Source organism: Elgaria multicarinata, chromosome 16, assembly GCF_023053635.1.
Source record: "Elgaria multicarinata webbii isolate HBS135686 ecotype San Diego chromosome 16, rElgMul1.1.pri, whole genome shotgun sequence".
NCBI classification, from domain to species: Eukaryota; Metazoa; Chordata; class Lepidosauria; order Squamata; family Anguidae; genus Elgaria; species Elgaria multicarinata.
In genome coordinates, this window is record NC_086186.1 from 13,542,343 (window position 1) to 13,569,605 (window position 27,263).

At 42.9% G+C, this 27,263-nt stretch overlaps 2 protein-coding genes across 2 annotated transcripts in view; one reads left to right on the forward strand and one right to left on the reverse strand.

Annotated features, from left to right (window-relative positions):
* LOC134409748 (maestro heat-like repeat family member 5) overlaps positions 1–1,280 on the reverse strand; it is a 61,740-nt gene extending 60,460 nt beyond the window's left edge. Inside the window, exon 1 of the mRNA XM_063142647.1 lies at positions 1,124–1,280. Coding sequence (XP_062998717.1) covers positions 1,124–1,280 — 157 coding nt within the window. The remainder of the gene's footprint in view (positions 1–1,123) is intronic.
* A 5,807-nt stretch (positions 1,281–7,087) lies between these two features.
* Positions 7,088–27,263, forward strand: part of AP4E1 (adaptor related protein complex 4 subunit epsilon 1) — a 30,444-nt gene continuing 10,268 nt past the window's right edge. The window contains exons 1-15 of the mRNA XM_063142526.1: positions 7,088–7,318; positions 8,683–8,754; positions 9,736–9,859; positions 10,850–10,923; positions 13,688–13,809; positions 14,543–14,702; positions 15,066–15,232; positions 17,423–17,496; positions 18,559–18,681; positions 18,770–18,879; positions 20,535–20,674; positions 22,439–22,551; positions 22,663–22,781; positions 24,899–25,198; positions 26,449–26,563. Coding sequence (XP_062998596.1) covers positions 7,130–7,318; positions 8,683–8,754; positions 9,736–9,859; positions 10,850–10,923; positions 13,688–13,809; positions 14,543–14,702; positions 15,066–15,232; positions 17,423–17,496; positions 18,559–18,681; positions 18,770–18,879; positions 20,535–20,674; positions 22,439–22,551; positions 22,663–22,781; positions 24,899–25,198; positions 26,449–26,563 — 2,002 coding nt within the window. The 5' untranslated portion in view covers positions 7,088–7,129. The remainder of the gene's footprint in view (positions 7,319–8,682; positions 8,755–9,735; positions 9,860–10,849; positions 10,924–13,687; positions 13,810–14,542; positions 14,703–15,065; positions 15,233–17,422; positions 17,497–18,558; positions 18,682–18,769; positions 18,880–20,534; positions 20,675–22,438; positions 22,552–22,662; positions 22,782–24,898; positions 25,199–26,448; positions 26,564–27,263) is intronic.

The following is a 27,263-nucleotide window of genomic DNA, read 5'->3' on the forward strand; positions in this document are numbered from 1 at the left end:
TTCTTTAGTAATAAAAAAATCTAGTAGGTTTGTATTGGCTTTAGGTTTGATAGTTGCCACCTTGAATGAATGAATGAATGAATAAATGAATAAAAAGTTACAACTTAGACCTATTGAAAGCAGTAGAACAAGTCCAAGTGATCATCATCAGTACCTGTGAGACTGGATCTTCTGTGCAGAGATTGAAATGGGAACTCAAAATCACAGTAGACAAGGGCTGAACCCCACCCTTGGGCAGAGTGTTTATTAAGACAGAGCCAAATGCCTCTGGGCCAATTGATTCTGGGGTGATAGTCTTGACCAAAGGGGTGTGTGTGTTGGCAGTTTCTGGTAGCTACAGACCACGTTGACAGTAGAATAGCTAAAAAATGAGGCATGTTTGCTGTGGTGAGATAACTTCTTGACATCCAAAATTCCAGTCTAATTGACTTCTCATCTTTATCCATTTGACCCAAACCCAGGGGAAACCCTGCAATAATGAAAAGACACGGGCGTTTCTGCTAGACTCTCTACTTCCTTTGCCTGCTCCCAAGCACAGCCTGCACCACTGAGCAGCACAGAGCGGTGCAGGGTCCCAGCCAAAGGTCCAATCTTGCTTTGGTGCAGGAACTGCAATTGGCTGCAAATGCTGCAGCTGCATTACTGACAGGGACTGGGTATGAAACACACATAAACGCCAGTCTTGAAACAGCCGCAACGGCTCCTAGACAATTCCCAGGTGCAGTTGTGGTATAAGCCTTATTTCCCCCCTGACAATTTTAATTCTGCTTTCATAGGCTACGCTGCTTGCTGTCTTCTAATTTTTGTTGTTACTGCTCATTGAGTTTGTTATTTTTGACATTCTTATTGTAAGTCACTCTGAGAACCTCTAGATTGGCACACAGGAGATCAATACATAAATAATGGGGGAAATTATGACTCCTGCTTGTTGCCTCACAGAGGGATCCCGGGCCCTTGGGCTAGCTGTGGCCTCCCGCAGGCCAGGAACTGCCTGCCGCCTTCCTGTTGAACCACTGCCTAACCATGTGGGTGCTCCCTTCCTCTTCCTTTGGGAGCCCTGTGCCCATGACCCTTTAAGCACGGAGCCTCCTTGACCTCTTCTCAGTCCCCACAAGAGTCTCACCATTTTCATCCAGCTCCTCCTTCTGAGGCTCAGCCTTTTCTTTTTGCTGGGAGCTGTCTCTGCTTCTGCTGCACTCCTCTTCATGATGACGAATTCTGTTCTTCCTACGCCTGACTCTCTTGAAGAATGAGCGGAGGCTGAAACAAAACTGAGACATTAAATGGGCCTTTCTTGGCAAGGGATCACATTTCTAAAAGATTAATTAGAGGTTTCCAAAATCCTCCATGCTGTTAACTGACAGTAAAGGTCATCGTAGCTTTCAAGAGAAACCGAAATAGGCTCGTGGGACTCTTCTTCAGGACTGCAGGGCAGGCAGGCGAACCCAGTAAGGTGTTAATACTAATTTATGGAGCCCTCGTTGTTCAGTTGTGCAATAGATGTAAGATCAGGCTAAAGCCATGTTTGTGCTAGGGATGGCCTAGCAAGGGCTGACCAGCATAAACTTCCCCGGTAATGAGGGAGCCAGGTTTGGAGGGCACTATCCCGCTACATACAATTTTACTTTTGTGGTTCTTGTCATTATTGCAAATCCTTCTCTGTTGTGGCAACCCAGTTATGGAAGGCTCTCCCCTGGGAGGCCCAACTGGTCCAGACGCTAGCTTCGTTTCGGTGCCAAGTTAAAATGTGGCTTTTTATCAACGCCTTTGAGGGCTAATTTCCCTAAAGCTGCATGCAGTTTTATTTGGTTTTTACTGGTATTTGTTAATGGTTTAATACATGTTTAGCTGTGTAATTTATGTATTGTTTTATACTGTTTGAATTGATATTATCTGTACGCCACCGAGATCTCAATAATATAGGCTGGGATACAAATATTTTAATACATACATACATAAAGCCCTTCGCTTCTCTCCAAGTAGACCAGCTAGGCCTGAACTTCTACCAATCTGTTCCAGCCAGGATTTTATTTACCGGCTGGGTTCTATGAAGACTGATAACTTCATAGAACCTATCTATAGGGGTGGGGGGACTTATTAATTATAAGGCAGGAAGGCTTAAAACGCAAACTAGTCTAGACTTCAGTGTTTTAGACGCATCAACGCAACTTCACAACCTATCAAACAGATCTTAAACAGAGGTTAACACTCCCCCTTTTTTGTGTGGGGACAGACACTGTGGGTGGAGCACAGCACACAATCAAGCGTATCTAAATCCTGTTAAAACAACTGGGCTGTAAAGACACCGGATTGTGGCATTTGCTCCATCCAGCAGCAGGGCCTTGCTCATAATCGTGGGGCTTCCTCCTCTCTTGGCAAGCTCTGCAGTCCCAAAGATTTGTCAGTCATCTAGGATGTAAAACCCAAATACTGGGGCACATATCACCTTCCACAGAAAGTCATGTTCTCTGGTCAATTTCGTCTTGACTCAACCTTCAATTTCGTCTTGACTCAAAAGCAGAAATGTTCCAGAACTTTGTGGCCAACTCTTTTATCTAGCTTATTAGAAGGTGCTTTATGTCATATGTGACATCACAATCACGGCTGAATCCATTCATCACAGTCAGTGTTAGCACTGGCATGACACTGTCCCAGTTTGCCCAGGCCGAGGGCAGCAGCAGTTGCACCCTTAGGATGCCCCCTGGAGATGGGAAGTCACGTGGAGCACACAGCTGATCCGTGGGTTTGGAGCAGGAAGGGTTCCTGCAAACAATGCAGGATCACTGGGGGGGATCACACATCTCCACATCTGAGGATTATCATCCTATTTCTACTGAAGTAGTTTTATAATGTGACTGGACCCAATATGGATCAGCATGTAAATCCTCTGGTTGTTGTTGTTGTTGTTATTATTATTATTATTATTATTATTATTATTTATATAGCACCATCAGTGTACATTTCCGCAAATCCATTGGACAGGGGATATTCTGAACTGGAAGTGGCATGTTCAAAATCCTGTTCTAATAAACGTTTTTGAAATTCAGCACATTTAAATGGTGGTGCATTAGCAGTTTACTATAGCAATAATTTATGGCTGACACGTAATATTTCTGGTTCTCCTTTTTCATTTCTCCATGCCCAATGGTATCCAATTTCCATGCTCATGTATCGATTCCAACAGGGCTTATAGGAATACAAGACACCTGGGAAGCTGCCTTAGACTGAGGCCTTAGCTAGACCTAAGGTTTATCCTGGGATCGTCCCGGGGTCATCCCTGTTCATGTAAATGACACACAGGATATCCCGGGTGCAGGCAGGGATGACCCTGGGACGACCCCGGGATAAACCTTAGGTCTAGCTAAGGCCTGAGTCAGACCCTTGGGTCCATCTAGCCCAATATTCTCGACACTGGCCTCATTCAGACAACATGCTAAACCATGCTGCTTAACCACAAAACCTTAACCATTTTGTGATTAATCAGCATGGTTTAGCGTGTTGTCTGAAAGGGGCCATTGATAGGGTTTCCAGCCCTATCTGGAGATGCAGCTGGGGATTGAACCTTGGACTGGCTCTCCCATGAGCCATGTCCCTGCATCTTAGACTAAAACACCACTAACCTGCTATCTCGGAAGAGAACCTCATCATTTATGCTAACTTCGTTGCAACGAATTACAGCAATGGCATTTTCTTGGTTAACACACCCACATTTCATTGCTTCCATCATTTACTGCAAGGTGGCATTCTGAGCTGGCTGAGCAAAACCCATCCACATTAGGAACATAGGCAGATACCTTAAACCATGTTAGACCACTAGTCCATCTGGCCTTGAGTGCCAAATGTTTTGGGAGAAAAGTGGGGTACAAATGAAATAGAATAATAAACCAATAGTATTGTCCCTACTGACCGGCAGCGGCCTCCAGAGTTTCAGTCGGGGGTCTTTCCTAGCCCTACCTGCGTCTGCTGTGGGGGATTTTGCATGCAAGGTATATGCTTTGCCACTGAGCTAGTCATAGAATCATAGAATAGCAGAGTTGGAAGGGGCCTACAAGGCCATCGAGTCCAACCCCCTGCTCAATGCAGGAATACACTCTAAAGCATCCCTGACAGATGGTTGTCCAGCTGCCTCTTGAATGCCTCTAGTGTGGGAGAGCCACAACCTCCCTAGGTAACTGATTCCACCGTCGCACTGCTCTAACAGTTAGGAAGGTTTTCCTGATGTCCAGCCGGAATCTGGCTTCCTTTAACTTGAGCCCGTTATTCTGTGTCCTGCACTCTGGGAGGATCGAGAAGAGATCCTGGCCCTCCTCTGTGTGACAACCTTTTAAGTATTTGAAGACTGCTATCATGTCTCCCCTCAATCTTCTCTTCTCCAGGCTAAACACGCCAAGTTCTTTCAGTCTCTCTTCATAGGGCTTTGTTTCTAGACCTCTGATCATCCTGGTTGCCCTCTTCTGAACACGCTCCAGCTTGTCTGCGTCCTTCTTGAATTGTGGAGCCCAGAACTGGACACAATACTCTAGATGAGGCCTAACCAGGGCCGAATAGAGAGGAACCAGTACCTCACGTGATTTGGAATAGAAGCTATACTTCTATTAACGCAGCCCAAAATAGCATTTGCCTTTCTTGCAGCCATATCGCACTGTTGGCTCATATTCAGCTTGTGATCTACAACAATTCCAAGATCTTTCTCGTTTGTAGTATTGCTGAGCCAAGTGTCCCCCATCTTGTAACTGTGCATTTGGTTTCTATTTCCTAAATGTAGAACTTGGCATTTATCCCTATTAAATTCCATTCTGTTGTTTTCAGCCCAGCACTCCAGCCTATCAAAATCACTTTGAAGTTTGTTTCTGTCTTCCAGGGTATTAGCTATCCCACCCAATTTTGTGTCATCTGCAAATTTGATCAGCGTTCCCTGCACCTCCTCATCCAAATCATTAATAAAAATGTTGAAGAGCACTGGGCCCAGGACTGAGCCCTGCGGTACCCCACTTGTTGCCTCTCCCCAGTTTGAGAAGGCTCCATTGATAAGTACTCTTTGAGTCCGATTCTGTAGCCAACTGTGGATCCACCTAATAGTTGTTCCATCTAGCCCACTTTTAGCTAGTTTGTTAATCAGAATGTCATGTGGTACTTTGTCAAAGCTTTGCTGAAGTCAAGATATATGACGTCCACAGCATTCCCACAGTCCACAAGGGAGGATATCCTATCAAAAAATGAGATCAAATTAGTCTGACAGGATTTGTTCCTGACAAATCAATGTTGGCTTCTAGTATATATGTGCTGTCCAGTTCTGTATTACGGCATAAGCTTTCCTGGACTACAGCTCACTTCATCAGAGACTTGGAGTATTGAGATATCAAATATATATATACGCACATGGTTTCAGAGGAGGGGACAAGAGGAGGCTTTGTACTAAGCATCTTTGTAAAATAGTTATCACAATGATAAATTGTGCTTCGGCTATTGGACAATATAGAAATGAAAATAATAATAATTATAATAAAGATGATGATGATAAAAGTACTATTTCCTTCTTACCCTTTGAATTGAGCTTCTAGCCTACAAAAACCCATAACTGAAATTGTATTAGCAATTGTATTACATGAGGTCATATATGAAACTCTGGGTTATGCTTAAACTACAATAGACATGTTAGACATGGAGTGTCTAACAAAATTCCACCGTCGTTCCTTTGAGAAAAAAAATGGCTTTTTCCTTGGACTTCCATCTACAGACCTTCATACTGGAATCAGTCTCTTGCATGAAATGCTTTCAGCCACATTCACAGCACAGTCAAGCTTAAACTGTGGTTCTTTTATTTTCTTTTAAAAACTCCAGTCACCTTCAGGGGTCTGGAAACAAAGCCCTAAGAAGAGAGACTGAAAGAACTGGGCATGTTTAGCCGGGAGAAGAGAAGATTGAGGGGAAACATGATAGCACTCTTCAAATACTTAAAAGGTTGTCAAACAGAGGAGAGCCAGGATCTCTTCTTGATCCTCCCAGAGTGCAGGACACGGAATAACGGGCTCAAGTGAAAGGAAGCCAGATTCCAGCTGGACATCAGGAAAAACTTCCTGACTGTTAGAGCAGTACGACAATGGAATCAGTTACCTAGGGAGGTTGTGGGCTCTCCCACACTAGAGGCCTTCAAGAGGCAGCTGGACAAGCATCTATCAGGGATGCTTTAGGGTGGAGTCCTGCATTGAGCAGGGGGTTGGACTCAATGGCCTTGTAGGCCCCTTCCAACTCTGCTACTCTATGATTCTCTCGCCCTGTGCTCCCCTAGTTGCCTTTCCCCGTCCAGTCTCTACTCCCCTGTCCGTGTGTGTGTGTGTGTGTGTGTGTGTGTGTGTGAGTGTTGTCCCTGGTGCGCAGCTCCCGTTGTTTGCTTCGCTCCTGCAATGTTTTCCCCGCTTGCTTCCCAGGTGCTGCAATGGGGCTGCCTCCTTGTCTCCGCAAGTTGTTGCTCCCTCTTGTGATCTCCGTTATCTGCTGGCTGGCTGTCCTAGCTGCTTTGCCTGGCTGCAGTGGGCCCCCTCCATCTCCTCCTAATTCAGCACCCCCTCGCTCCCCCTCTTATGCATCTTTTTTTTTAAAATATAATTTTATTAAACACTAAATAAAATACAGGAAACATGACATCACATACATAAACTAATCATAATACATAACAAATTACTTGATTATTTGACTATTATCCCTTTCCCAAGCAATATTCTGTATCTCTCACTCGTTAACCCTTTTACCACTGTATTTTCTCTCTGATCAATTTCTTTTTTAATAATTAACTCCTTCTATTTCCCCTTCCAACTCTGCTATTCTAGGATTCAATGAACAATAACAAGAACTCGCGTCAGGGCTCCCTGTGCGCGCGCGGCCTCCTAATCCCAGAAAGGCCCTCCCCTCCCCTCCTCTCCCCTCCCGTCTCCTCTCCCGCGCGCTGCCACAACTCGAGGCCGAGGCCCCACCGCTCGAAGGAGGCCGGCCTGGCGGGTTCGCGGCCTCCACTGGCTCGCCGAGGCTTCCCCCGGGAGCCCGGAAGTGAGCGCGGCGTCGGAGGCCGGGAGCCGCGCCGGGCCTTCTCTTCCGGAATGCCGCAGCAAAGGGAAGGCGAGGCGGCCGGGGCATGAGCGACGTGGTGGAGCGGACGCTGAGCGCCTTGCCCGGCTTGCTGGGGCAGCACGAGCCCGGGGCTGGCCTCGGAGGAGGCGGCGCCGGAGGAGGAGGAGGAGGAGGAGGGGGAGCCGGCCGGAGCGCGGCCACTTCGCGCCTCGGCGGCCTGATCCGCAGCATCACCGCGCTCGCCTCCAAACACGTACGGGCAGGACGGGGCGCCGGGCTGGGGCAGCGGGAGGCTCGGAGTGTCATGCCTTAAATGGCCAACCCCTATAAAAAAAAAAAAAAATCACCGAAACTGTGCAAGCTTTCGAGATCTCCAGATCGCTTCATCACGCAAGGGGGGCAGAGTATGAGGGGCGGGAGAAAAGGCCGGCTGGAGGTTGTAATCATGCCGGGATTTGTACGACCTTTCTGTCTAAACAGGCATAGGGTTGTGTCCTTAAAATGGTATGGAGGGGGATCGTTTGCAGACCTTCAAATTGGGCTCTGGCCATTCAGTGATCTCGTGGTTTTAAGCTACATTGCCCCATACGACCCATGAAAACAAGAAAATAGCAGACAGTTGTAGATCTGACAATGTCAACATCTCGACTGCAACACCCACTCATGCTTTTTCACCCTCTTATTTCTCTGCGGCATCGAAACCTACTTTTTATAATATCTTCCCTGATTAAGACATATGGAGATTTCGAAAGCTCGCACAATGTTTGTGATCTTTGAGTTAGACTAATAAAGGTATTACACTATATGGATTGTTTTTCTTATAGCCAACACGGCTGCTTCTGTTTTTTGTATGACACGTTTACTAGTTTTATTTATTTATTTAAAACATTTATATCCCGCCCTATATCATTAAGATCTCAGAGCGGCGTACAGATAAAAACATACAGTATAAAACAATAAATATGCACAGTTAAAAACTAATTAAAGCATGTTATACTGTGTTAAGGCTCTGAGGGAAGTGTTTCAGGTTTGGGGGCCTAAAAAACATGATTACCTATGAAATTGCTACAGTATCTCCCGGAAAAGGGATAATCTCTTGCAGGTTTTTAAGTGAAATGAAATGTATGGATTTGTAAGCATGACTTCAGGATGCTGTTTCAGCATTTTATGGTAGTATAAAATTGCCTGCTTGAAATGTTTAAATCCTCAAAGCATGGGCATGAGCCAGCCAAAGTTAGGCAATCTTTCAGTTGCACTGATTTCAATGGGAAAGATTTGCAGTGCAATATCTACTCAGAAGTAAGTCTCATTGAATTCAATAGGACTTCCTCCCAGTAAGTGTCTATAGAACTGCAGCCAAAGGTTGCAAGACTTCAAAAAGTTTAACTAACATTTTGATTGTTATTTTTTAAACGTTATTGTTTTGCTTGTTTTGTGCTCTTGTTTTAAACTTGCACGTTCAATTGAATGGGAGTTTAGTGTAATTGTGATACAGGTTTTAAAAACAACAGCAGCCTTTAGCTGATTTATTGTTACAAGATACCTTTTATATTACGTTTTCTAAAAATGATATAAGCATGTACAGTGATTTTTTTTTTAAAAAAAATCTTTTATCAGGAGGAAGAAAAATTAATTCAACAGGAATTAAATAATTTAAAAGCAACAGTTTCTGCACCAACTACAACACTGGTAAGTCATATTTAACCATTCTCCCCCCAAAACTTTTTTTTAAAAAATTTAGATTTGGAAATATAACAAAAGAGAAAGGGAGGAACTCATTAAAGTGCCTTGACTTGTGGAGGGAAAGAACAAAAAAGAACAACAAAATTCTGAACTTGAGAAAAACAAACAGCACTATTATTTATTTATTTATTTTTTACATTTTTATACCGCCCAATAGCCGAAGCTGTCTGGGCGGTTCACAAAAATTAAAACCATAATAAAACAACCAACAGGTTAAAAGCACAAATACAAAATACAGTATAAAAAGCACAACCAGGATAAAAAACCACGCAGCAAAATTGATATAAAATTAAAATACAGAGTTAAAACAGTAAAATTTAAATTTAAGTTAAAATTAAGTGTTAAAACACTGAGAGAATAAAAAGGTCTTCAGCTGGCGACGAAAGGAGGAGTCAGAGAGGAAACAGGAGAAAAAGTATATAGCTAGGATCCTGCCCCAAACTTCTGGTCTTGTCTTTTGCCAAAGGATGCGGAGAGAATCGCGGGGGGCGGCGATGGCAGGGCCCTGCTTAGGAGTAAGTAGTCACAGTTAGGATTTTCTTGTTTTACCAGTTACTGGGTTTTTATGCTATGCATGCTTTTAGTTGTTCTATAGTTATTCTTTCCATATATTTACCCTTCCTTTAGTCTTAATAACGTCTTCTACCTCACAGTTGTGAGTCATTTTATGTCTTGATCCATGCTAAATCCAGTGATGACAGGTCACAGAAGGGGTTGTCCTACCTTTACAGTTACCAGGTCCCATTCAGATTTTCACAAATAATGACACCATTTTTTGTTATATACAGCATGCTAATCATGTGTTAAGAGTTGTACCCCAAAACCATTAGGCCTGCATAACCCTTTGCAGAACTTTCGCTTGAGAATCCTCTGTCTCTTTATTTGTCTGTCTTCTCATATTGATAATGTCCATTCCTTGTATTTCAGAGATTGATGAAGGAATGCATGGTGAGACTGATCTATTGTGAGATGCTGGGCTATGAAGCCTCTTTTGGATACATCCATGCTATCAAGCTAGCACAACAAGGAAATCTTTTTGAGAAAAGAGTTGGTACGTCGCCCACATGTAGTTTTGGTTGTATTTGTACTGTTAGAGTATCTTGGGAAGGAAAGCTTTGGGTGGCATCCAAAGGGATGCTTAAGCGCTCATTTTCTGGAACAGGGCAGGTAGACGGAGCTTGCATAAGGGAGTTCCACCAACCTGTTCCAATTGAGAAATGAGCATTTCTCGATTGGGAAGTGCTGAATCGCTGGTCCTGCTGACACACCGCTTGCGCAACAGAATCCATGGGGCTCCAGAGAATAGCAGAGGTGTAAGCACCCCATTGGATTCTTCCTGTTCTGTATTACTGTGATCGATTAGATGCCAGTATGGTGTAGTGGCTAAGGTGTTGGACTGGGAGTCGGGAGATCCGGGTTCTAGTCCCCACTTAGCCGTGGAAACCCACTGGGTGACTTTGGGCCAGTCACAGACTCTCAGCCCAACCTACCTCACAGGGTTGTTGTTGTGAGGATAAAATGGAGAGGAGGAGGATTATGTACACTGCCTTGGGTTACTTGGAGGAAAAAAAGCAGGATATAAATGTAAAAAATACTAATAGATGCCGCCAGGAAGGGCATGAATGCAGCACGCCTCGCCTTTCTGTTGATTGCAGCATTGTGGCCTTTTGCATCTGAACCAAGAGGTTCTATATAGCCACAAGTCTACTCACTAATTTTTATGTCTGTAAAATGTCATTTTCAATTATTTTGTTCTGTTATCTCTCAAACCCTTTCAGCGTTCAGTTAGTGAGTTCCTTTGGGGCAGAAGTGTTTTGTGTTTCGGGAAACTGCTGTCAGCTGTTCTGAGCAATGGGATAGAGCAGCCTTTCCCAACCTGGTGCCCTCTAGATGTGTTTGACTACGACTCCTATCATCCCCGTCCAGCATAGCCATATCTGGAGGGCGCCAGATTGGGGAAAGCTGGTATAGCGTGAGATAGGAATCGAATACATTAAGTACAGAATATACAACATAAATGGTTTTTCCCCCTTTCCTTTAGGTTATTTGGCAGTTTCTTTATTTCTTCATGAAAACCATGAACTGCTGCTTCTGCTTGTGAATACAGTTGTGAAGGTACAGTTTTGTGGGAGGTTTGGAGGTAAACATTGCGCTGACCTCGAGCCTGAGTGGTTCTCCATTTTTTTAAAACAAATTCTTAAAAGTGCATGTGTTCATACAGTCTTGTTAACCGGTTGGGACCTTCACTAAAACGCAAAGGCTTGGATCCAGAACAGTGCAAGGTTGCTTCTGCTCATGTGCAGGCTCTTCCAGCTTCCCCCTTCTGTAGAAGCATAAGAACCCTGCTGAAATGCCTTCCTAAAAGTCCTGGGGCCTCTCCGTAGCAGCATCCTGCATGGTACGAGGGGCTGCTGTTGGATGACAAAATCGTTCTCACCCACAAGCTTCATTCTTCTCTGGATCTCAGCCATAATGATTTGACTTTGCTGTAAGTTTACAGCAGTCCTATTCCAAGCCATGGTCTATTGCCGTCTTTTCTTACCTGGTTCCCTCCAAACGTTTTGGCTTGCTCTGACCAACTCCTGCCAGCATGGAATTGTAGATCCAACTATCTGGCACAACCATGTCAGGGAAGGCTGATTTATCGCTTCATGTATGCATGGAAAGGAGCCTGCACAATGGCTTGGGCTGGCGTGGTTTCCTCCTCCTCCTGCCCTGCTGGGGGAAGGCGTTTGCTAGGCTTTAGTTTCACTTACCATTAATCCTAGCTTGATCATAGTTTAAAACAAAGTCCGGTTAATTAAACGAGCTGGTTTCATTACTCGTGGTTGGAAGTAAACTTATTTTGAAACTGATGGGGGTTTGTTTTAAAATCATATTCCTGTGACATGATGGATTTAAAAGGGGGTTGAACAAATTCCTGGAGGTGAAGGCTATCCACGGCTACTAGCCCTGATGGTTGTGTGCTATCTCCAGTATTCGAGGCAGTACGCCTGTGTGCACAAGTTGCTGGGGAACATGGGTGGTAGGGTGCTGTTGCACCATGTCCTGCTTGCTGGTCCATGGCCGATGGCTGGTTGGCTGCTGTGTGAACAGAGTGCTGGACTAGATGGTGAAGCCCAGGGTCCACCCGGCTTCCCAAACCCTATCCGCACCAGGGTTGAGCCAAACTTCTGAAGAATAAAGCCAAACACACTTTAAGGACAAAAGCAAGTTTATTTACACAACTAAAAGCTACCACGTAAGGCCTTGGTCGGGCAGTAAAAGCTGGGGGAAGGGGAGAGAATAGGGAAGGAGGGAGGGAGGGGAGTGAAGGAGAGAAACGAGGAAAAATTAGCAGCAAGCAATTACTCCCATAAAACGAACAGTCTTATCCCAACCCAGCTTTCTCCCAAAGTATCCGGACACTTGAAACACAAAAAACCTAACTAACTCTGGGCAGCATCCCTCTGCCTGGACCAGATCTTCCCCTTGATACACGTGTAGCCCACTGGAAGAAGATGGAGGTTCTTCATGACTGGCCTTTTTATCCCCTTTCCAGTCAGCAGGCCCCATGACCCATTTCCACCAACCGATGCCCTTCTCGGGCTCCTGGCGTCCCCCTCCCAACAGGAGTGAGACCCGTCCCTTCTAAACATTCTCTCCCACAGCTGAAACAAGTCAGTTTCCCAATTATCCCCGATAACCCCCAGGTGCTGTGGTGGGAGTTGGAAATGCCAGCAGAGAATGGCCTTGACGAAACCTCCTAGCTCCCTCCCTCCCTCCCTCCCTCCCTCCCTCCCTCCCTCCCAGAGAAGCCCGGGCCTGTGAAACGAAACAGTTAGAACATAATAACACAAACAGGAACTTAAGAGCAAGACTGAAGCCATCTTAGAGGACCAAGGTCCTTCCCAGATGGACCCTTGGTCTGATCCAGCATGGCACTTATGACTAGCAGAAAGTGAAACGAAACCCTAGTGAAGCCCTCCTCTCTGCCGGAGAAGGGAGAAAGGAAAAGCACGCGAACCTGTGCCTTTGCTCAAGGTCCCTCTTGCTTGTGTACATAGGTTGTACGCCATAGTTTAGTGTAGGCATGGTCAATGCCTGGGCCTTCTGGCTGACTTCATGTCCCCTCTGCCACTGCTGAATTTGCTGTGGCGCTGGCAAATTGCACAGGCGATTTTGGAAGAAAAGGTGCTGTGCAAAGCAGAAGCCTGTTGGGAGTGTACTTGTAAACAAGGTGCTCCCTCCCTCTTTCCTTCCTTCTAAAATTGTGGGGGTTTTGCAGCGGCGGGGAAATGGTACTCCCGCAAGTGCGGCCCATGGCTTAGCATTATGTGTGAACCACCTCAGAGAGTTCTTAATTATATTACATTTTTTCTGATTGCTGTTTTGTGAACATTAAACAAACAAAACAAAACCAAAATGGTTTTTGGCTTCTTCCAGTTCTTCAACGTCCTGTTGATCCGTGTTGGGTCCTTCTGAAGGCCACTTTGCATCTTCAAAGGAAGAAGCAATAGCATTACTTGACCATCACTTTTCTTTCCCGATTGAACTTGCTTAGCTGCATTTTTAAAAAACATTCCTGATGGTTTATTCCCATACCCCAAAGCATAGATCTTCTAGGTTTATAGTCTATGGAGGAATAAAATAATAGGAGAGTATGATAATGTAAAAGCTCTTCCATCAAATTAATACCTCTTCCATCAAATTATAGTTTCAAAAGCATAGTGGAAGCAGGGACTTTTATATCAACATGAATATCATTTAGAAGTATTGTTTGAATTTTGACTTACAGAAGTAAAAAGGTGAATCTTTGAAAGACCATTACAGAGATCTGTTAAGCACTGTTAATCTGCTGAGAGGGAAATAAATTGTTTTGTGTTCATGTCTGTGGCAGGATTTGCAGAGCACTAATCTCATGGAAGTGTGTATGGCTCTTACTGTGGCAAGCCAGATCTTTCCGCGGGAAATGATTCCAGCTGTCCTTCCACTTGTAGAAGACAAGCTGCAGCATTCAAAGTACGTTTTTGCTGATAAAATTCTAGGATGACGCGTTTCAAAAACAGTTGTATATATCAGAACGCCTCTCCTGATGTGAACCTACCTGTACACCGCGCTCAACATCTAAGGTCCTCCTCCGAGTGCCTACTCCGAGGGAAGCTTGGAGGTTGGCAACAAGGGAGAGAGCCTTTTCAGTGGTGGCCCCCCAATTATGGAATGATCTCCCCGATGGGGCTCGCCTGGCGCCAACATTGTTATCTTTTCGACGCCAGGTCAAGACTTTTCTCCCAGGCATTCAAAAGCATATGTTGAGTTTTTTAACTGATGTCAGAATATTTGTTTTAAATAGATATTGTCTGTCCTGGTATGTTACCTGTTTTTAGGCTTTTTATGGTTTTAAAATTTGTATATTTTAAATACATAACCAGGTCAAGACCTTTCTCTTCTCCCAGGCATTTAACACCATTTAACAACATACGCTAAGTTTTTGTTTTTAATGGACCCCAGAACTGTTGTTGTCTAAAATGGATACGGTTTTATACTGTTGTTTTTATATTTTTGATGGTTTAAAATTTTGTATATTTCTTTTTAATGTTCACTGTTTTTAACTTTTGTAAACCGCCCAGAGAGCTTTGGCTTTGGGGCTGTATATAAATTTAATAAATACATACATACATACATAAAGCTCTATTTGGATACAGCAACATTAATAGTTGTGCTCAATGAAATGAACAAAATGGTTTCTTTTTAGGGAAATTATTAGAAGAAAAGCCGTCCAGGCGCTGTACAAGTTCTACCTTATTGCTCCCAACCAAGTCCAGCACATTCATGAAAAGTTCCGGAAAGCACTTTGCGACAAGGATGTGGGAGTGATGGCTGCTTCATTACACATTTATCTCCAAATGGTGAAGGTGGGATTCTTAATGATCCGGATAATCATGTGAATTGGGCTTTTGTCTTCACAAAATGACAAAAAGAATAGAAATCTCACCTGCGCTAATTGTGTATGAGCAATGCACTATTTCTTCCTCTCCTTCCCTTGACTTTCAGGCTGGTTTTCTGTGTTTCTGATGTGTTGCTAGGCATGTTGAGATCCATTTGCATATTTTGGGGTTAATTGTCAGCTGCATTTGAGTTTAAAAATTGGGGAGAACAACGTAACATTTAGATGAAAAGAGCAGAAGGGAATAATGGAGGAACTGAGACGTTAATAACTATCGATTTCTGTAGCGTTGTGTAAAACGGTTCAATTGTGTGTTTTATCCTTTGTCTAGGAAGACTCCTCTAGATACAAGGACTTGACAGGCAGCTTTGTAACTATTTTAAAGCAGGTGGTGGGAGGAAAACTCCCTGTGGACTTCAACTATCACAGTGTGCCAGCACCTTGGTTACAAATTCAGCTTTTAAGGATATTGGGGCTGCTTGGAAAAGACGATCCAAGGTAAACATCTTTGCTTGAACTTCTAGTCAGCCTGAATTAGCTTACCTAGTCTCGTGTTTCATTAATGTACTTCCATGAAACAAAAGCCAGAAAGGTTTTGCCTGAAGCAACTTGGCCATCTGGTCTTCAGCTGTGGTCTCGGCCGTTTCTCTTGTTGGAGGATTGCTCTAATTTCTTAACTATTCTCTGAGCTTCTCTGCCGGCCAGCATACTGGGACATAGAAGAACCGAGAGAAGAGTGCTTTGGTTGTATTATGGATATTCAATTCTGGTATTTCAATAAAACGGCCATCTGATATGGATACTGCAGCTATTTATTTATTTAAGCATTTTTAGGCTGCCATTCAACCAAAAAAGGCTCTCACGGCAGCTTACAAAAATATTTCTTTACAGACCCTGCCCACAGGCTGACAATCTAAAAAACATGACACAAAAGGAAAGGGGATTGGGAGGGAGGAGGAGGGGGAAAAGCAAAGCAAATTCAGGCACTACATTCTTAGTTGCAAAGTTCAGCAGTGACAGTTGACAGTTGGCAGCAGGAGGGAGGGGGCTCTCAGCTGGAGTTGGACCCAGGCACGATGGAGAGGTGCTTGGCTGCTGCTTCCTCCCCCACTGATGGCCTCTGCAGAGACAGTTGGTAGCAGGAGGGACGGGGCTCTCAGCTGGAGCTGGACCCAGGCACGATGGAGAGGTGCCTGGCTGCTGCTTCCTCCCTCACTGATGGCCTCTGCAGAGACAGTTGGTAGCAGGAGGGAGGGGGCTCTCAGCTGGAGCTGGACCCAGGCACGGTGGAGAGGTGCTTGGCTTCTGCTTCTTCCCCCACTGATGGCCTCTGCGGAGACAGTTGGTAGCAGGAGGGAAGAGGCTCTCAGCTGGAGCTGGACCCAGGCACGGTGGAGAGGTGCCTGGCTGGTGCTTCCTCCCTCACTGATGGCCTCTGCAGAGACAGTTGGTAGCAGGAGGGAGGGGGCTCTCAGCTGGAGCTGGACCCAGGCACGATGGAGAGGTGCCTGGCTGCTGCTTCCTCCCTCTCTAGTGGCCTCTGCAGAGGCAGTTGGTAGCAGGAGGGAGAGGGCTCTCAGCTGGAGCTGGACCCAGGCACGATGGAGAGGTGCCTGGCTGCTGCTTCCTCCCTCTTTAGTGGCCTCTGCAGAGACAGTTGGTAGCAGGAGGGAAGGGGCTCTCAGCTGGAGCTGGACCCAGGCACGATGGAGAGGTGCTTAGCTGCTGCTTCCTCCCTCACTGGTGGCCTCTGCAGAGACAGCTATAGACCCACAGCCTAAATTATAGGAATTCACATGGATTTTGTGTCACAAGCCAAAATGCCACTTTGCACACTCCCCAGGGAAATGATTTTGTGCTTCTCTCCCTTCATTTCAGTGGCAGTTGTACAGGCAAAGTTCCCGCTGAAATGCCTGTGGCTGCTAAGGCCAAATATAGTAGCTTTTCTCCCCGAGCGGCCTTCAACATACCATCCTTGTGATGTTTTTCAAACTTTATTTTATATACAATTTTGATCTACTTGTTTTTGCTTTTCACCGCCTCGATAGGGCTGTGTGCTTCGCTCACACATACTGTATATATAACGTTGTTTTTAAAATAACAAATTCATCTAGTTGTTATACTAGATGATGAAGCACGTTTTGAAAGCCAGGGTGGCATTTCTGTTGAAAGGCCAGAAAAGTAAGGATGCAAACTTGAACACAATTGACTAGAGAGTAGGTTCCATTGAACACAGTGGGGGCTTACTTCTGAGTAAGCGTGCAGAGGATACCTTCACATTATAGCCCTTGCTGGGATTACAATGAGGATATTGCAGAGGGGAAGGCAAGAACAGTCACACCGAAACTTTCGTGAAGTGCAATCCTCTGCACGCTTACTCAGAAGTAAGCCCCCACTGTGTTCAATGGAACCTACTCTCTAGTCAATTGTGTTCAAGTTTGCAGCCTTACTTTTCTGGCCTTTCAACAGAAATGCCACCCTGGCTTTCGAAACGTGCTTCATCTGTATAACAACTAGATGAATTTGTTATTTTAAAAACAACGTTATATATACAGTATGTGTGAGCGAAGCACACAGCCCTGTTGAGGCGGCGAAAAGCCAAAACTCTGTGTAGGATTGAGCCTTAAGGTTCAATCTTTTTCTTTTTTTAAGTGACTGTTCTTGAACACTTTCATCCCTTTGTAACAGGGCCAGTGAATTAATGTATGATGTTTTGGATGAGTCGCTAAGGAGAGCCGAGATAAACCACAACATCACATATGGTAGGTGAGAGTATATTTTCTAACCATAAGGGAAATGCTCTGGGAGAATGTATACTCTTAAATTGCAATCTTAGGGGCCGTATACATGAGTGGGGGAAGAACCGTGCATAGAATGTAAGCCTATGCGGCAGGGTCTTGCTATTTACTGTTTTACTCTGTACAGCACCATGTACATTGATGGTGCTATATAAAATAATAATAATAATAATAATAATAATAATAATAATAATAATGGCTTTTATTATAGCTACTGTTGTGGCAAGCCGGTTTTAAACACAGAAGATGCTGGTCTCTTTGGCTGGACAGTTGGCTGTGTTAAAAATATTCAAAGCACCTCAGGCTGTACTCAGGCTTCCCCATGGCCATACTTATCTCTCTGGGATTACTAGCCTTATTTAGTAATAACGTGTTGTTTCCTGCACTTTATGGAATCCTTATCTTAAAATCCTTCCAGCAAATATGTGTTAAATATCTTTGAAGTTCTCAGTGAGGTGGTAAGCCTAGATCTGAGCTATATTACTGCAGATGGGAGCAGGCTGCCTGAATACTTCTCCGCTTGGAACAATTCAACATAGAAACCTAGCATATCAGGGAGAAAGGTCCTGGCCTAGCCACTTACCCGGCGTGCTAGTTTTCTCTGCGGAGGGAATTGTTTTGTATGGAGTAGTATTTGGTTGTTTGAAGTAGTACAGTCCAGATCTAGGTTTACCACCATGGTGAGAACTAGATCAAAGTCTGAAGATTTAAGCAGGAAGATCTCAGAAATAAAATGGGCGAGTGTATTGTTAATATATTGTCAATCTGATTTCATGAACCATTTAAATCAGGAAAAACGTCCTGACTGTTAGAGCAGTACGACAATGGAATCAGTTACCTAGGGAGGTTGTGGGCTCTCCCACACTAGAGGCATTCAAGAGGCAGCTGGACAAGCATCTATCAGGGATGCCTTAAGGTGGATTCCTGCATTGAGCAGGGGGTTGGACTCGATGGCCTTGTAGGCCCCTTCCAACTCTACTATTCTGTGATTCTAAATTAAACTGTGTTTTCTTTGTCCTTCTACAGCAATCTTGTTTGAATGTGTTCAGACCATTTACATGATTTATCCTAAGTCAGACCTACTTGAGAAGGCTGCCAAATGCATTGGAAAATTTGTCCTGTCACCCAAAATTAATTTGAAGTATTTGGGTAAGTTCTCTGACCATCCCAGCCCACTGCCTTTGATGCTGAACGTCTGATTTCAGCTTGCAAACATTGCAGTAACTTTTCTTTCTAGGATTAAAGGCCCTCACGTATGTTGTCCAGCAGGATCCCAGCCTTGCACTCCAGCACCAAATGACAATAATTGAGTGCCTAGATCACCCAGATCCCATTATTAAAAGAGAGGTAAGTTCAAATAGGTATTCTCCTTTTATTTTCCCCTTTAATGGGGCTTATGCTCATATTGTACTTTGAGAATACAGCTTGCTATGTTTGAGAGAGATTGTAGATATAATAGTTTTTAAAGACGTTACCTCTGCAGATCTGATTGAACTATTTTTATTTATTTATTGCATTTTTATATTGCCCAATAACCGAAGCCCCTTGGGGCGTTTCACAAAAATTAACTCCCATAATCTCATGCTGGCTGTGGCTGATAGGATTTATCATCCAAAATATCTGGAAGGCACCAGATCAGCTACTCCCAATTTAGATTTTGACATAAGGATATAAATTGAAACAACACTTATATTCAGTAGTAATAAGCAAGATACTCACTCAGATCCAGCGTTTGTATATTTGTGCAGGATAGGGGTGGAGAAATATACCTGTCTTGCTCTTGTAATGTTTGCAATTTTTCAAGCACAAGTTCATTCCAGCCTATTTCTACATCAGTTTGTAATTGGTCCCCCCCCCCAATGCATTTCTGTTTCATGAAAACTCTTAGGCATTTTTTAGAAACCGGTTTCCCCATATATGTCTTTTTAAAATGCTGTTTCCTCTGATGTACCCATTTTTATGTACACTTTTTTTTATCAGCAAACTGCTTTGCAAAATTTGGAGAAGTGTGAAAGCTGATGTATAATTGCATTCTGGTTCACATATTTATTTATTTATTTATTTATTAGATTTATATACTGCCCCACAGCCGAAGCTGTCTGGGTGGTTTACAAAACTTAAAAACAGTGAACATTAAAAACAAATATACAAAAATTTAAAAGCATAAAAACAGCAGTGTCATTTAAAACATTTAAGTATTACTTCTTGAAGTGCAGAATAGTTTGGTATTCAAATGCAAACCAAACCAATTTGTCCCCACATCCCGAGCATGGGAGAATGTGCCTAGAGTATATGTGCCTGATTATTATTAATAATAATAATTTATTTACTTTATTTATTTATTTATTTATTTATTTATTTATTTATTACATTTCTATACCGGCTCATAGCCGAAGCTCTCTGGGCTGTTTACAAAAGTTAAAAACAGTGAGTATTAAAAAGAAATATACAAAATTTAAAACCATCAAAAACATAAAAACAACGGTATCCATTTAAAAACAACAGTTCTGGGGTCCGTTAAAAAACAAACAAACTTAGTGTTGTTAAATGCCTGGGAGAAGAGAAAAGTCTTGACCTGGTGCCGAAAAGATAACAATGTTGGCGCTAGGCGAGCCTCATCGGGGAGATCATTCCATAATTGGGGGCCACTACTGAAAAGGCCGTCTCCCATATAATATAATGGCCTAGGTTCTTAAGTTCTCAAGATAAGTATTTTTCAATGTGCTTAGATTTCTTCATGTGCATCTTCAACCATAATTCTGTAAACAGGAGCCATTGCTGTGTGAGAGAATTCATATAGAAAACTTCATACACTTCCTTTGTAGTTCACGTAATTCGTTTGTAAATCACTAGGTATCTTAAGTGATGTGGTGCTTTTGTCTAATTGGCATTTTCTATTTCGAGTATGGCTATTATAATTGCAATGCTGCAGCCTGCTCTTTATTTCGTTAGCTTCCTTGCATTTGGGTGTAAACATTAATCCACTCCGCCTTCTCCTTCAGACATTGGAACTCCTGTATAGAATCACCAATGGACAGAACGTCACTGTTATTGTTCAGAAGATGCTTGACTACTTAACACAAAGCAAAGAGGAATACACCATCATCAACATAGTCGGAAAAACAGCAGAATTAGCTGAAAAATATCCTTTTTCTTGTTTTGAATATTGCACAAGATTTTATTGTCATTGCACATAAAAAAATAATTTGCATTCCTAACTTTTAGGAATACACTGTAGAAAATTGCTATCCAGACGTTGAAATTATCCATTAAAAAAAATATGTTTCTGTTGGCTAGATACAGGGAAACAACAGAGGGGAGTATGGATAATCAAGGGAAGAATATGTGATTACTTTAATTGTACTTATTGTGGCTTAGTTATCACCTACTCCCAATTTAGATTTTGACATAAGGATATAAATTGAAACAACACTTATATTTAGTAGTAATAAGCAAGATACTCACTCAGATCTAGCGTTTGTATATTTGTGCAGGATAGGGGTGGAGAAATATATCTGTCTTGCTCTTCTAATGTTTGCAATTTTTCAAGCACAAGTTCATTCCAGCCTATTTCTACATCAGTTTGTAATTGGTCCCCCCCCCCCTGCATTTCTGTTTCATGAAAACTCTTAGGCATTTTTTAGAAACCAGTTTCCCCATATACAGTAGGTCTGCTGGAAGAGATCAGTCTTTATGGCTTTCTTAAATTCCGGAAGACTGTTAAGTTGACGAATCCCTCCCGGCAAGCCATTCCACGAACTGGGAGCGGCAGAAGAAAAGGTCCTCTGGGTAATGGTTGTCAGCCTTGTTTTTGTTGGCTGGAGTAAATTCTTCCCAGAGGACTTGAGTGTGCAGGGCGGATTGTACGGGAGAAGGCGATCCCGCAGGTAGCCTGGACCCAAACCATGTAGCGCTTTAAAGGTGATAACCAACACTTTATACTTCGCCTAGAAACTAATTGGCAGCCAATGAAGAGATTTTAAAACTGGTGTAATGTGGTCACCCTTAGGTATACAGGTGACCAGCCTGGCTGCCATATTTGGAACTAGTTGAAGTTTCTGGACATGAACCTACCCATACACTACACTCAACATCTAAGGTCCTCCTCTGGGTGCCCACTCCAAGGGAAGCTTGGAGGATGGCAACAAGGGAGAGGGCCTCTTCAGTGGTGCCCCCCCAATTCTGCAGTGATCTCCCCGACGATGCCCGCCTGGCACACCAACATTGTTATCTTTTCGGCGCCAGGTCAAGACTTTTCTCCCAGGCATTCAAAAGCATATGTTGAGTTTTTTAACTGATGTCAGAATATTTGTTTTAAATAGATATTGTCTGTCCTGGTATGTTACCTGTTTTTAGGCTTTTTATGGTTTTAAAATTTGTATATCAGTTTTTAATGTTCAATGTTTTAAACTTCGGCAGAGAGCTTCGGCAATGGGACGGTATATAAATATAATAATAATAATGATGATGATGCAAATCTTGGGCTTGAAGGTGCCTTTCCTTTGCTCTCTCCTTATTGTTTTCTCCCTACTATATCCTTCATCTCTTCTTAGTTTGGGGCAGATTGTGGATTTAGAAACGCATCATGGGGCTTTGTACGTAGGCGGAGAAGAGGAGGAGGGTGCATCAGGTTCCGTTTCAGCTCCCACCAAAAACAGCTCCGTGCCACCTCTGGGATGTCTTTGAACTTACCTTTGTGCAATTTGAAATGGATTGGAATCGCGGCGACCTGCGCTGCTGTGTGTATCTGCCTTGCTTTCATTCCTTTTGCTTGGAAGATAATTTTACCAACTGTTTCTCTTAAAAGCCTGCTAACTTCTTTAATGTAACGATTTTAAATCTGCAAGAGAGTACAGTTTATACCACGTCGATACGTCTTTGTGCTTTTCCTTAATGTTACTGGCACATATGCTCCTGACAACGAATGGTTCATCCAGACTATGAATGCAGTGTTTTCCATCGGAGGAGATAAAATGCACCCTGACATCCCAAACAATTTCTTGCGTCTCCTTGCTGAAGGTGAGCAAAGCCTCCGTAACTTAGTGGTGTCATTTAATTATGATTTTTTTTTAAAAATCTACATCCAACAATTAAAGAAAGGAAAAGTAACAACTCTTGTGTCCTTCCTAGGTTTTGAAGATTCAAAGGAAGACAGCCAGCTGCGGCTTCATGCTGTCGAATCTTACCTCATGTTGCTAGAGGATGAAAATGCAGTTTTTCCGCAGAAATTTCTTCAAGTGATGAGTTGGGTAAGAAAGACACAGATTAAAAAGAGATACGCGAATTCTCCAGGACAGACAAACTCTAGGTACAACATAGGCAATTGAATTTTGAACATGATAATATGTTAAGGGAAACTGAGATTGATTTGAAGCATGAGAAATAGTTGTTCATGCGTAAACGGAAGTCTGTTTAACACGTGTTTCAGAATACACATTTTTGATTGTTTGAAGAAGGGCATCAGATTGCAGCTATTACAGTGGGCATGGTTCAGTTAAAGTTAAATACTATGAAATCCCATTGATTTTATTGAGGGAGTAACCCACGTGTTGACACTTCACTACTGCAAACAGCTTTAGGAATATTTATTTCGGTGTTGAATTGTTCCATTTTTTAATATAACTGAAAAGAAATCAGCTCAATTGGGTGGGCAGCCTACTTTCCAAATGAGTAGTTTGTGGTTTTTTCTAAGAAGAGAAAAACACAAGGCAGTCCTTCTATTTCTCATCATTTCTTTTTTAAAAATGTATTTTTTTAAAAAAACCATTGCCAATATGTTTCAAATACTGCGTACAAAAAAGATAGTAGGGGGAAAAAACAAGCCAAAATTCATTGTATTTTGAATCCTCAAACTCATATATCCAGGTTTTTTTCAGGGAGTGACACAGTTGTTTCACATATGGGAATCCCGATTTTGATATCTGCATGATACATTACAATGATATGCAAGTTATATAAATTGCATGCCACCACGTCAATAAGGTGGTTGTAGTTTCCTGTTCTAAATCCTATTGTCGATATGGCCGGCCACGTATTATTCATGAGCTTTCAGCAAATTGCCTTGCTTTTGCTAGGCAAATACATTTCTGAGCTTGATGTGTATGACAAGTGAAATCAGTCATGTCCTTTTTTAATAATATTTTGACTTGCTTTAAATTCACTTTGAGAGTTGGTCCCTGAAGGTTCGACATGGGAATGCCGTTGTATATTTTAAGCTGTGTGAAACACTTTAGACTTCTTGGAATCAGAAATCTCACTGTTTATGGCAGATTTTATTATGATATCTATGGAGCTCTTCTGTTCTTTAATTCAGATTGCTGCCAGTGCATCCTAGCAGCATTCTCTAGGCCTGGTCTTTGCTTGGTCAGTCTGTTAACTTCTCTTTTGTACAAATGGAAACACAGAGGTGTAGGCATATTTATTTTCAACTTGTAATGTAGATTGATGAATGCAAGCAAGGAAGTTAAGGAAACAGGTTTTAAAAATGCAATTTTATAAACTAAAATATAATGTTAAAAGTAACATGCACAGATCATTTCACATGTACAGTAGTACAACAAAACAATCAAACTGCTAGATCAAAAATGCTCAGTAGACTTAATCAATTTGGCCAGACGCGTTTCGACTCTTGGTCTTCCTCAATGGCCAGTGTGCCAAGCTGATTAGTGCCGTGGGCTAATTTTTCTCAGGACTGACTTAAACGTTCCAAACAATATAGATAATCCGATGTCTCTTCCCACAATATATGGTATAATTCCAAATATTCAAAGGAAGCCCATGGACGGTATTCTAAACAGCCAATGCCCGCAAGCACGATAATGGGCTTCCTTTGAATATTTGGCATTATACCATACATTGTGAGAAGTGACATCTGATTATCTATATTGTTTGGAACGTTTAAGTCAGTCCCGAGACAAATTAGCCCACGGCACTAATCAGCTTGGCACACTGGCCACTGAGGAAGACCAAGAGTTGAAACGCGTCTGGCCAAATTGTCTACTGAGCACTTTTTGTCTAGCAGTTTGATTGTTTTGTTGTATTATTGTACATGTGAAATGCTCTGTGTATGTTACTTTTAACATTATATTTTAGTTTATAAAATTGCATTTTTAACCTGTTTCCTTAACTCCCTTGCTTTCATTTATATTGTGTTTCAGCCTTCCTCAACCTGGGGCGCTCCAGATGTGTTGGACTACAACTCCCAGAATGCCCCAGCCAGCTGGCTGGGGCATTCTGGGAGATGCAGTCCAACACATCTGGAGCGCCCCAGGTTGAGGAAGGCTGTGTTAGATTAAGGTCATCACCTTTTTGCTGCATTTGTACGCCTTTGTAGATTGACCATGTTGCCTTAATTGTCTTCTGACAGGTACTGGGGGAATACAGTTATCTTATGAAAACAGTGGACCCAGAAGTTTTCTTGGCAAGTTTGCATAGGATACTTATGACGAAGGCTACCTCTGAAACCAAAGCTTGGATTATGGCTGCAGTGACTAAAATAGCTTCTCATACCACATCTTCAAAAACAGTCGATAAACTCATTGTGGAATTTGGTACCTCCCTGGACACCTGCATGAGACAGTACGCATTTGAATTAAAGCATCTACACGGAGACAAAGAACTGATGAAGAAGTTGTTCCCAGTTGATGCTAGTTGTGAGGACATAGTGGTAAGTTAATGGCGTCATCTCTGTACACACCACTGCTTTGAGAATGGCATGTCTCTTCAAAACACGCTTGAAAAAAGAGTGTGTATTTTTAAAGCTTGTACATGTGGAAATAAAAGAAGTAGGGTAGACAGTTTACATGGAACATGTTCATTTCTTCTCTCTTTCCAAAACTAAGAGGCAAGATATTTCAGTCTTAACAAATAGAAACTGCTGCCCAACGTTAATGCTTTTGGCTTCTTTGCGAGGACACACTGTCCAATATAACCGCTTACAGGGGCCTCAGCTTAACTCCACAGAATGTCAGAAGCATGTGCCCCAGATGAGCAATCTTGGACAATGTGCCTAGCCATAAATATGCCAAGTTTGCTCATCTTCAGTTTGATAACTTTGGACCAGTGAGGTTGATGAGAAAAGGAACTTATCAGAAACATTTAATTGTTACCAGGCAATTAAGAACATATAAGTCATGAATATAGACTTAATATGTAAATCACATCACTTAAAAACCTGATCTTGGCCATTTCTGAAATGAGCTTTTCAAACAAGATGGGTTAAGGTATCTGTTTATGCACTCTAATGCGTTACTTACTAAATATTAAGCCCTATTGAGAAGTCCTTCTCTGGTAGATTTAAATGCAAGTGCTCTAAAATGGGTATGTTTGGGAACTGTTACAAGGGAGAATATAGTTACAAATAAATTTGTCCCATTCACCTGTCATTCCTAGCAATTCTATTTGAAAATCTACTTAGATTGGTTTGTTATGGATAGTGGGTAGTAACTTCAGTGTGATGTTGAACTAGGTACAAAACTAGGAGAAAAGCTGTTAGATAACCCACAGATTAGCTTTATAAGGTGGGGATGGTATTTACTGAGAGGTTTATAATTGATTATATGAGCCTTGTGTGGCACAGAGTGGTGAGCGGCAGTTACTGCAGCCAAAACTCTCCCCACGGCCTGAGTTCGATCCCAGCGGAAGCTGGTCTTCAGGCAGCCGGCTCAGGTCGACTCAGCCTTCCATCCTTCCGAGGTCAGTAAAATGAGTATCCAGCTAGCTGGGGGAAAGGTAACTGCGACTGGGGAAGGCAATGGCAAACCACCCTGCTACGAAGTCTGCCAAGAAAACGTCAGCGAAAGCAGGTGTCCCTCTATGAGTCAGCAGTGACTCACGAGAGGTGCTTGCACGAGAGGTTCCTTTCCTTCTCCTTATAATTGATTATTTTTTTAACCTGTCACTTTTAATTTGATATAGGTAGATGCTTCCTTATCTTTCTTGGATGGGTTTGTAGCCGAAGGACTGGACTGTGGAGCAGCACCATATAAACCTCACCACCAACGGCAAGAAGAGAAGTTGTCTCAGGAAAAAGGTGATTATTTGTTTGCCTTTTCTTGAGAAAAATGGTTAGTATAAGGTTAGGGCAAGAACATGATGAATGTGTCTGTGTGTTCCAGTGGTTTTGCAGCAGTCTCTGGCTCAGTTCAGACAACACGTTAGTCAACACAGTGTGAAAACTCCACTCAACGGTTGAGTTTTTAGGAGGTCCTCCCCACACAACATATTGTAACTCCACCATTACATGACTATGGGGTTGAGAAAATTCATTGCGATGTTTGATTGACAGTTCCTCCGCCCTCTCTCCTTCCCCAGTCCTCCTGATGGTTTCCCACCAGCCATTGCTGCAAAAAAACAACAACAAAAAAACCCCCACACAACTCTCCTAGAGTGGCACTTGCTCCTCTTGCCAGGGAACTCTGTAGCCAGTGGGAAAAGTCAACTCCACGCAATGGGAAACTCCTCGGAGCCCTCCACACAACACAATGGTTGTGCAGGAACTCTCCTCTGCTCAGCGTGGATATTCTGCGTGGAGTGTTTTCCCAAAAGACTCCCAATGTTGCATGGAGTTTTCCCATCAGTCATAGAATCATAGAATCATAGAATCATAGAATAGCAGAGTTGGAAGGGGCCTACAAGGCCATCGAGTCCAACCCCCTGCTCAATGCAGGAATCCACCCTAAAGCATCCCTGACAGATGGTTGTCCAGCTGCCTCTTGAAGGCCTCTAGTGTG